The sequence below is a fragment of the Corticium candelabrum genome, chromosome 3, assembly GCF_963422355.1.
Source record: "Corticium candelabrum chromosome 3, ooCorCand1.1, whole genome shotgun sequence".
Classification (NCBI taxonomy): Eukaryota; Metazoa; Porifera; class Homoscleromorpha; order Homosclerophorida; family Plakinidae; genus Corticium; species Corticium candelabrum.
This window is the reverse complement of record NC_085087.1, coordinates 7800164-7811529: the sequence shown is the minus strand read 5'-3', so window position 1 is coordinate 7811529 and position 11366 is coordinate 7800164. Positions and strand designations below refer to the sequence as shown.

The 11366-nt window shown below is 39.4% G+C and overlaps 1 protein-coding gene and 1 long non-coding RNA gene across 2 annotated transcripts; both read right to left on the bottom strand.

The window, feature by feature from the left end:
- Positions 1-799: 799 nt before the first annotated feature.
- Positions 800-2882, bottom strand: LOC134177758 (major surface-labeled trophozoite antigen 417-like; the record flags this gene model as incomplete). Its single annotated transcript, XM_062644534.1, is given in 2 exon segments — positions 800-1871; positions 1873-2882. Coding segments are annotated over 2 exon segments (1410 nt in total), but the record flags the coding sequence as incomplete, so codon positions are not given.
- A 5456-nt stretch (positions 2883-8338) lies between these two features.
- On the bottom strand, positions 8339-10663 carry LOC134177194 (uncharacterized). The gene is made up of 4 exons (XR_009969450.1): positions 10423-10663; positions 8971-9133; positions 8826-8897; positions 8339-8742 (listed from the first exon to the last, which is right to left on the bottom strand). It is a non-coding gene; the product is annotated as an uncharacterized LOC134177194 (long non-coding RNA).
- Between the last annotated feature and the right edge of the window lie 703 nt (positions 10664-11366).

Here is an 11366-nt window from a genome sequence, read left to right as displayed (position 1 = left end):
CATAAAAATGGCGTATCAATCAATTAATTAATTAATTAAAATATTTACAACACTATGCCTGTGCTGGAATTTCAAGGATAAGAAATGCTAGCGCGCGTTAGAAGTTAAAAGTTAGTTTTTGCAGAGCATGTTGTCGCCTGCAGATGGAGCACATTAGTACACCCAAGGTATAAAATCGTTTATCTAATAGTATTGTGTTGAATAAGCGTAGAAATCGTCGTTTTTTCTAGATTGATGACGTTCACTTGCAGAGCAAGTTCTCACACAATAAAACACACAAAGGCAGTCTTTACGTGACACCAACCCATCTTATCTTTCACAATCAAACCGTAGGAAGAGAAACATGGGTAAGGATAATGAGTGATAGCATACTGTCTGTCTGTCTGGGTACAGTAGCTGTACGTGTATACATGTCTCTTGTTTGTATGTATGTTTGTTTGTCTATTTACTGGTTTGTCAATTTGTCTGTCTGTTTACTTGTTTGTCTTTTTGTTTATTTGTTTGTTGTGTGTTTCATGATTTCTGTCTGTTTGCCTGTTTTGTTTATTTTGTCTGGTTGTGTGTGTGTGTGTGTGTGTGTGTGTGTGTGTGTGTGTGTGTGTGTGTGTGTGTGTGTGTGTGTGTGTGTGTGTGTGTGTGTGTGTGTGTGTGTGTCTATGTGACACTCATTACAGTGATCAGATTTGCTCACATTCTGGTAGAACCCTGAGCTACATCTTGTGCAATTTCGAGATGCAACGTCGTCGCTGAAGTATCCAGCTGTACAGTTGACCGGACGATGAGACGAGTCGGGGCATTTTGATCCAACTGGACAAGCCGTACAGTTTGTTTGATTGTGTTGGTCAGCGTAGTAGCCTGGTGCACATGGTGTGCATGATGTGGAACCTACGTGACTGTACGTGCCCGGTAAACATACCTCTGGTGATGAGCTGGCATTAGGACATTTGTAGCCACCTGGGCAGATAATGCAGCTTGTTGCATTAGCTTCATCTTGATAATATCCGATTGGACATGCAATGCAAGACTGAGCCGGGATGTTACTATACGTTCCTGGTTGACCCAATCTCGGGTTGCTTGAAGGATCAGGACATTCTGACCCATCCGGGCAGACTTCACAGCTCTGTTGATGTGTAGACGATTGATAATACCCATCGGAACATGTCGAACACGAAGTCCATCCACTCAGACTAAAGCTTCCTGCCATGCAGGGAACTGGAAGTTCGTTTACAAGAGGACACTCATATCCTGCTGGACACACAGTGCAGTTCACAGCTCCTGTGACGTTGTTATAGTAGCCAAAAGGGCAGCTTATTGGGCTTGCTAATGTGTCATAAGGACAATAAGAGCCAGAAGGACAATCATGACATTCGTCATCCCTTTCAGGTGAATACTGCCCAGCTGCACATGTTTTCTGCTCTCCGTCTTTGCATTCGAATCCAGCCGGACACGTATAGCATGTAATCGACTCGTTTGCACTAAACAAGCCACTTGGACAAGGCAATGATGCATTGCCATATGGACAATAATGATTCGTCTCACATGGACGGCAGTCGGATGATCCCGTTTTGTCACTATAAAATCCACGTGGACACTCTCTGCACTCTGGCGTGCCACTCGTACTATAATAGTCAACTGCACATGGTTTAGGGGTTTCAGCTGGTGACAAACACGCATGGCCTGATGGACACTCTATGCACACTTCACTTGTGTCGTTCGTTGTGTATTGACCGTAAGCACATGGAAAACAGCTCACACTGTTTTGTGGGCTGAAATATCCGGCATCACATTTGATCGGACGAGAAGTCGGATCTTCACATCTATGACCTGGAGGGCAATCCACACACGAAGAGGCACCTGTCATGTTTGAGTGTGCCGTTAGGACACGACAATGGAGATGTTAACGCATTCGATGGACAGTAAGTGCCGAGATGACATTCGATGCACTCAACACTGGCATTGTATGAATAACTGCCTTGTTTGCATAAAACAGGAAGGCTGGAAGTGTTGAAACAGGAGTAACCAGCTGGACACGGAAAACAGGACGATACAGCATCGAGGCTGTAGAATCCACTCGGACACGGTTGAGGATCGATAGCTGGGTCAATGCACTCATGACCTGCTGGACATTTAATGCAAAGATCTTGTTCAGAATTTGGAAAATATCCAGAAGTACACAGCTGTAAGAGAATGGACACACAATCAGACAGCATAGTTTTTGCTAATTAATTAATGGCACAAGGAGCCAACTTACGTCACAAACTCAATTAGCTTACATCTATCTAATTAGTCTCGCGTAGCCAGACCTCTTTCCGCCGCGGCCTTTTCGCCGGGGAGGGCGAATTTTTTTTGGGACACCCTTTCGACTTAGCCGCTGGAGCGAACAGTGCGCTGGTAGTACGAGGCTAGCGGCGCGGCCTTTGATTCTTGGTAGTCAATGGACATGTTACAACCGTGATTTCGACATAAACGAAGTGCTGCGTTTTTGCGCATCTCTCGAACAGTAACCTGCACCGTTTATTCAAAGGGAGCCCCAGTTTTGAACATCGTCTGCTGAACGTTGTTTTCTCTGTGCAAATCGACTTCAAATAGATTGGACGGCAGGTAAAGTGATTTCTAAATTACTATGAATTGCGATTAAACATTTTTTATTATTTCTAAAGTCTTTTTTGGGTGCATATAGCTATGCACGTTGCCTCGATTGAATTGTACGGCAATATTTACGCTGTTACATACACTGCATACATCAAATTGTGTACTATTTATTGCAAATCTATTTTCTGTGTGCAATCATATAATATGCAATTAATAATACAATTATATAATACAAACTACTACTACCACAAATTTACTAACACATAAACATTATCTAGTTGAAATGACAGCATTGATATATTTTAAGCATTACTTAGTTGGCATAAACACGTACGTAAAATAATGTATAGACGTTTCAATAATCATGACAAATCAGATGTTGGATATATATGCCTTTTACAAACTGACATTATATTTGAAATACATATCATGCCATTGGTTGTTATATAATTGGTGACATGAATGACAGTTGTATATGTAATTAGCTGTGTGTGTGTGTGTGTGTGTGTGTGTGTGTGTGTGTGTGTGTGTGTGTGTGTGTGTGTGTGTGTGTGTGTGTGTGTGTGTGTGTGTGTGTGTGTGTGTGTGTTAATTGTGTGTGTTAATTGTGTGTGCATACTTTACCTACTTGAAGTACGAGCAACATAACTAGAACATAATCAATATTTGGTAAAGATCAAATGGTTGAAATGAAGACGAAGATCAATACTTAGTTTATGCAGCAAATGTTAGGCAAACTCAACTTTGACATACTAGAATTATTAGTTTGTAGATGGTAATATTTTATTATATGATCTACACAGCTGATCAACTGAAAAATCTTTTTTAGTTAATCTAGATTATTAGTTATGTGGTGTTTATTGTGAGTTTATGGTGTTTGTTGTGAGACAGTGAGTATTGGGGTGGAGTTCTTAATATCTACATACATGGAAACAAATTTAAGGAATGTGTATCTGTTTTGTATATCAATATATACTGCTGATCAAATTAAATTTTGTAAACTGTTATAGTTTGCACGTTATATAATATAACCATACGCAATTTATTTTGACTTTTACTGTAATTGTTTGTTGACAGAATGGTGCAGATGGCTTGATCTTATATGTTGATTCTGCAGGAGGCCTTTAATTTTGCAGCTCAGGAATAGCAACAAGAATTTTCACCCATACTGTTTACATGGGTGGAGATAAATTCAGCTATAGTTGTTTGAGGACAATGGATAGCACATGTTAATGTATGTTCTAATAGAATGTCAATAAATACGGAGGTTGACTGGCTGAGTTTATTGTAGTGTTTATTGACTAGTGTGTATTCAGCTAATTTTTGTAGATCTCTAATTTACTTAAGTCTCTATCTTTGTAACTAGAGTGTGCACTTGCGGTTTCTTTTTGCGTCAGAATTTGAAATCTAGCAGTGTGCGCTTGCGGCGTAGTGCAAAATCACGAGGCATGAGGGCGTGGCATAAGCATTTTGGCGGGCTTCCGTGGAGGTGTCAAAACAACCTGCTTGTCTCCGTGTAACATGGAACACCACGGTACCTTAAATAGCCGAGATCTCCAGCTGTTGAATGACGATAATTGGCTAAATGATAGTGTAAGTCTGACGCCAATGTGTACAAATTCTCAAATGTACAAAAATACTAAAATTGAAATGGTGTAGGTCATTGAAGCTTATCTGTGTTTCTTGAAGAGCCACTCTGGAAAAGATTTACAAAAAGTAGTTTAGCTTTATCTAGATTTTTCTATTTCTGACATGTGCTGGATCGTTTGCCTGGTGCAGAATCGAAATCTGAAGAACTTCGAGGTCTTGAGCACTCACTTCTTTACCACAATTAGAAATAAAGGCATCAAGTCTGTTGACAGCTGGTACAAAAAGGTGAAGAAAGCTGCAATTGAAATACATGAATGCATTTTTACCTGCAAATCTTCAAAATGTAGGCAGATATTTTTGATGTCGAGTTGCTAATAGTACCTATCAATGAAGGCAACATCCACTGGACACTTCTGGTGTGGCCCACTCACCCGCTTAAACCATTATTTATACCCTAAATCAACTTTTGTATACAGGTAGTAAATAATAGAGAAAAGACTATGACTTATTATGATTCAATTAGAGGATTGTATGATGCTACAGACAGTTTCAGTCAGATGAAGTAAGTAAACACATTCACAACATAATCACTAACTGTTAGATCATAATTGTTATCTTAATTTTGAACAATTGCAGGCAGTATTTGTCACGACAAAGTATGTTGAGACGTACAATACAGATTGACTGGACAGAGTGGAAGACTATCAATACCAGTGTAAGATCTATTATATTCACTACTATATAAACCTGAACATTTAAAGAGTGCATGTTCGAATAGGTCACATGCAGCTAGCCATATAAGACAATTAATGACTTATTACCCTCAGCTAATTAATGCTCAATTCTAATCAAATCGTAATGAAAAACCTCTTACAGTTACTCAATCTCAACACAGATAATATCTGCCCACTATCATTGGCTCTTACTAGCTGCAAATATAGGTATGCATTGTATATAACAGGTCAACTTTTAACTTAATAGTGGCCTTGAAACTGTTAGACAAGTTCTGGCCAACAAAGAGTCCTCCTTTGAGATGCAATGTCGTGAATGCAGTTAGTGTATTGTGAATTTGTGTGTGTGTGTGTGTGTGTGTGTGTGTGTGTGTGTGTGTGTGTGTGTGTGTGTGTGTGTGTGTGTGTGTGTGTGTGTGTGTGCGCGCGCATATGTGTGTGTTCATCATTAAATCCAATAAACAGTTCAAAGACCACGGTGTGCAAACAACTGACATTAGTTAGTGTTGTTATGTAGCATGATTACCATTGTAATCTATAAATAAATGCAATATACACAAAGACATTATTCTGTTATTCATACTTTCTTATGACTTATGCTAATACAGGAAATACCTCAACAGCAGAACGGTAATGACTGTGGGGTGTTTCTTCTCCAGGTATTACAAGCTACTTGGTCTGACTTGTTCTAAACTAGTCACAATTTAATTTTATCTATTCAGTATGCCTATTGCGTGGTTCACAGAAGAGACATGGACTTCAGTCAGGTACATGATTGTTAATTTATATATCCATTAATTAATTAACATTCAACAGCTTACTACTGATACTAAGAAACTCAAACATTCTATTTATAGAACCACTTAGAAAACCTGAATGATATATCTAGAACAGTTTGTACAGTTAGTAAGTACTCGTACTTTATTGGCTTTGTTACTACAGGCTGACATTCCCCAGATTCGTTGTCGGATTCAGTCAGAACTAACAGACGTGTGCAAGTCAAAGACAGCAGCTGACTCCAATGAATCCATATCAACACATGTAGAAATAACCAACAGCACTGACTTGGCACCCATAACTGAGTCCAAAAACAATGAATGTCAACCCACAATCAAACAATCGCTCATTCCAACCTGCCAGTCAAATCTAAGCACAGATTCAGATTCGGATTTTGAAAACAACACTGTGGAAAGAGTCTCCTCCGGCAATAGAAATTGCTATTCTGTCCTAAACAGAAATGATTGCCCAGAACAATTGAGAGCTGTTGTACCACAATCCAATAAATACACATATGTGATAGATGAATTCAAAGTATCTGAGCAACACTGTCTTGATAGTCCCCAGTTTTCTGCCACTCTACGAATTAATTTAGCAACTAAAGCCGATGCAGAGCAATGGCTAAAACAATTCATGTGTCACAGCAAGTGCACATACAGAACAACAAGAACAAAGAAAATTGCTTTCAAACGCCTTGTGGCAAAATTCCACATGCATTGTCAGCATCACAGAAAATCATTAAGTCACAAGCAAAAACAGGCACATCTTCGAGTTGAGAGAAAAGGACAGAGAAGATCTCTCATTGCAGGAATGAGAAGCAAAAAAACAGAATGTCCTTCAAAGTTGACTTTAACCATCATGAAACCTACCAAGAAGCAAGTTTGTACAGCAGATAAAAATGTCCTGTCACACATGACAATCTTGAAGTTGAATTTTATTCACAACCATCCTATACACTCAGCGCATGCGTTGAGTTTTCGATCTGTAGATGATGCCACAAAGCAGGAAATTTTTACTCTTTTCTCTAAGGGGCATAGTGCAGCATCAGCTCGGCACGCTCATGAAACCAACCTGATGATTTCCTGTGCTGAAAACGAGCAAGATGTTCAACGTGTACTAGCAGACAGGGCCATAAATCCATCAGTACAGGACTACAGCAGATTGCATGAGCAATGGAGAAAGAAGGAAATGGGTGAAGAGAATGGGCCAGACATGTTTTTTCAGCTTCAAACTGAAATTGATATCTACAATGAAAACAACCAACAACAAGGTGGAACAGCCAAACTTCAGGTCTATGAAAATCCATGCTTGAACAAAGCAAAAAGTGGCACATCTTCTAACAGTGATGACGACATCTCACCACCACCAAGAAAAAAAGTCAAGTTGTGTAAAAGAAAGCAGAAACATCAGCCAATGGTTCTAGCAATCTGTACACCACTTATGTCCAGAGCCCACAACAACATCAAACAAGCCAGAGAAATGGTGTTTATTGATGCAACTTCCTCACTAGATCGCTATAATTCATCTGTATTCATTATGTCAACTAGCACACCTACTTCTGGTATCCCTCTAGGTGTGATTGTCACTTCAGATGAGCAGGCGACAACCATACATCGTGGACTGGAGTTGTTAGGAGAAGTTTTGCCTGAGGAGGCATTCAATGGCAAAGGAGTGAAACATGGTCCCACTATTGTTATGACCGATGACAGCCATACAGAGCGAGAAGCTCTTCACAATTTCTGGCCAACAGCAAATCTCCTTCTATGCACATTTCATTTTCTTCAACGCAGGTGGACCTGGCTATATGATAGTAAAAACCAAATTTTTAAAAATGATCGTACCATCCTTATTGAAAAAGTCAAGAAATTAGTTTACACTAATACAGAAACTGAGCTACAGAAACACTACAACAGTTTCCTTCAAAGCCCTGAAGTAAAGAAATATCCTAAGTTTTATAGTCACATGCAGTCACTGAGGGCTAGACGAAGAGAATGGGCGCACTGCTATCGTAGAACGATTCTTATTAGAGGAAATCATACTAACAACTATGCAGAAGCTGGAATGAGGATCCTGAAAGAGCTCATTTTCAGTCGAGTGAAAGCATACAACTTGGTACAGATATTCTATTTCATAACTGAAATAATGGAACGGTATTACCAGAGTAAACTGCTCAGTGTAGCCCACAGTCGAGTTGACCGCTATATTTCACTTCGGTATCAAGGCGTAAATGCTAAAGCATATGCTAAAGTAACCATAAAGCAGATCGCAAAAGAAAGCTTTTTGGTGCCAAGCAAGACTGAAAGAGGAGTTGCTTATTACACTGACATGAAAATAGGAGTTTGCATGTGCCCAAGAGGTCAAGATGGATCACCGTGTAGTCACCAAGCAGCAGTTGTGTTGCACTTTGGGTGCACAACAGTAAACTGCATTCCTGCTCTCAACCCTGAAGACAAATGGAAGTTGGCATACATTGCATATGGCAAGGAATGTGTACAAGATTTGTCCTTCTATACGCTAATCAGTAAGCCAGTTGACACAACAAAGAAATCATGCGAGCCACCACCATCACCAACACAGCAGCAGGAGAAGCAGCAGCAGCACTACATTTCAACTGGCTGGTATGCACAATCAGAATATCTACAGCCACAATGGTGTGTAGATGATGACACAAAGCAGTGCAACAAAGAGCATGATTCTGATACCACTGTCTCTCTAAAACAAGAAACACAGCAACAAGACCAACTCTGTCAGGTAGTTGACTTAATATCCGAAGATATTAAAAAGCAACTGAGGGCTGATGTTATGTTCCAGCAAAGCATAGAAAAGTTTACTACAACATACAATAAACTATCCACCAAATCCACAAATTCTCATCTGATTACAGCTTTCCATAAATTCGGTTGGTGCTTTGGGGGCAGTGTCACCCGAAAGAATTACGGAGTTTTGCGGCGAGGTAGGAGGATCCCTATTCAAGCCAAATCAGCTGGAAGAAGAAAATCAATACACAGAGGGAAAGCAGCAGCAGCTCCTGGACGAGCCCCTGCAGCTGTCACTAAAAATCAAAAAGAGACTGAAAAAGATGACAGGTATTTTATACCAGTTCAACTAAAAAACAACTCAATTAAAAGACCTCACTCTTTGAAAGACAGTATCTCCAAAGGTCAACAAAATGCAGGAAGATGGTAGACTGTTCACTACTCTCTCAACCTGCCAGTATAATATTATCTTAATTAATTAAGCACAGTTATGAAGACATGCAAAAGAAATATTCAGTACTTACTTGGACCACTAACTTGCACAATGTAAACTGCATAGTTGATCACACCTCTTGTTACTATGTATTATGAATAACCAATTGTTTGTGACATGAGTCTTGATGACATAAATTATGTGTCAAAGTATACTGAAATCCATTGCTGCAGCAAAATACCCCAAGGTACGTCCTTGATCCAAAAAAGAACAAACCTACAGAACTACCAAGGAATTGCCCCAAGATACAATAATTTATAAAGCTAACTAATTAGTTTAGATCATATTATTTAGCCTATACATATAAACTATAGAACCAATCAATAAGAACATATGTAATAACAAATAGATAAACAGACAAACAAACAGATATAAATAGATGATCAGACAAACAAAAACAAAAACAGATAATCAAACAACTCTGTTCAATTAATTGTTCAACTTATTTCTTAGTATCTATAACATCTACAAACTGTTGTTGCATGATAACGAAAATTAACTAATAGTGTCACTGCAAAAATAAGTCAACACATAAAGTCAAAACACTTGCATGCATATTGATATACAAAACAGATAGGCACTTAATAAATCAATGTTTGTAAAAGACTAGCCGCAGCAATAATTTTCCAATTAAATTATTTCCACTGTCACATCGTCGACAGCAACAATAAACACCACATAACTAAATAATCTAGATTAACTAAAAAAGAGTTTCAGTTGATCAGCTGTGTAGATCATATAATAAAATATTACCATCTACAAACTAATAATTCTAGTATGTCAAAGTTGAGTTTGCCTAACATTTGCTGCATAAACTAAGTATTGATCTTCGTCTTCATTTCAACCATTTGATCTTTACCAAATATTGATTATGTTCTAGTTATGTTGCTCGTACTTCAAGTAGGTAAAGTATGCACACACAATTAACACACACAATTAACACACACACACACACACACACACACACACACACACACACACACACACACACACACACACACACACAGCTAATTACATATACAACTGTCATTCATGTCACCAATTATATAACAACCAATGGCATGATATGTATTTCAAATATAATGTCAGTTTGTAAAAGGCATATATATCCAACATCTGATTTGTCATGATTATTGAAACGTCTATACATTATTTTACGTACGTGTTTATGCCAACTAAGTAATGCTTAAAATATATCAATGCTGTCATTTCAACTAGATAATGTTTATGTGTTAGTAAATTTGTGGTAGTAGTAGTTTGTATTATATAATTGTATTATTAATTGCATATTATATGATTGCACACAGAAAATAGATTTGCAATAAATAGTACACAATTTGATGTATGCAGTGTATGTAACAGCGTAAATATTGCCGTACAATTCAATCGAGGCAACGTGCATAGCTATATGCACCCAAAAAAGACTTTAGAAATAATAAAAAATGTTTAATCGCAATTCATAGTAATTTAGAAATCACTTTACCTGCCGTCCAATCTATTTGAAGTCGATTTGCACAGAGAAAACAACGTTCAGCAGACGATGTTCAAAACTGGGGCTCCCTTTGAATAAACGGTGCAGGTTACTGTTCGAGAGATGCGCAAAAACGCAGCACTTCGTTTATGTCGAAATCACGGTTGTAACATGTCCATTGACTACCAAGAATCAAAGGCCGCGCCGCTAGCCTCGTACTACCAGCGCACTGTTCGCTCCAGCGGCTAAGTCGAAAGGGTGTCCCCAAAAAAATTCGCCCGGGGAGGCCGCGGCGGAAAGGGGTCTGGCTACGCGAGACTACTATCTAATGTGTGACCCAGCAGATTCTGTATCACGCCCAAGCTTCCGAACAGCGCATGGTGACTCTCCACGGTGAGTGATTCACCACGTTCACGCTATCCAAATCTCAAGACGGCTTCAGCATGTGAAAGGTGAGTGTATTCCTAGCTAAGTTATTGTCCTACTCGCGTAGACTGGCGAACCTGCCAAGTCTAGTTACAGCGATCCGGACTCCACGTGTAGTTCACTCGTTGTTTGTGCGGACAAAGATGTCTTTTCCCCCTAGAATGGCCCTGGAGACTTCCAGTTTACTCTCCCGAAAGTCATCATAATTGAAAACACGGAGAGCGGACTGCAATTCCACGTCAATGTGTCTCTTGTTGCCATTGCGCGCCCTACTGGCCATTAGAGTCTGTGCACTAGCAAGGGCCGTGCAGATAGCGGATGTGCGACGAAACAACGAGTGAATTACACGCGCTGTCCGGATCGCTGTAACTAGACTTGGCAGGCTCGCCAGTCTACGCGAGTAGGACAATAACTTATCTAGGAATACACTCACCTTTCCACATGCTGAAGTCGTCTTGAGATTTGGATAGCGTGAACGTGGTGAATCACTCACCGTGGAGAGTCACCATGCGCTGTTCGGAAGCTTGGGC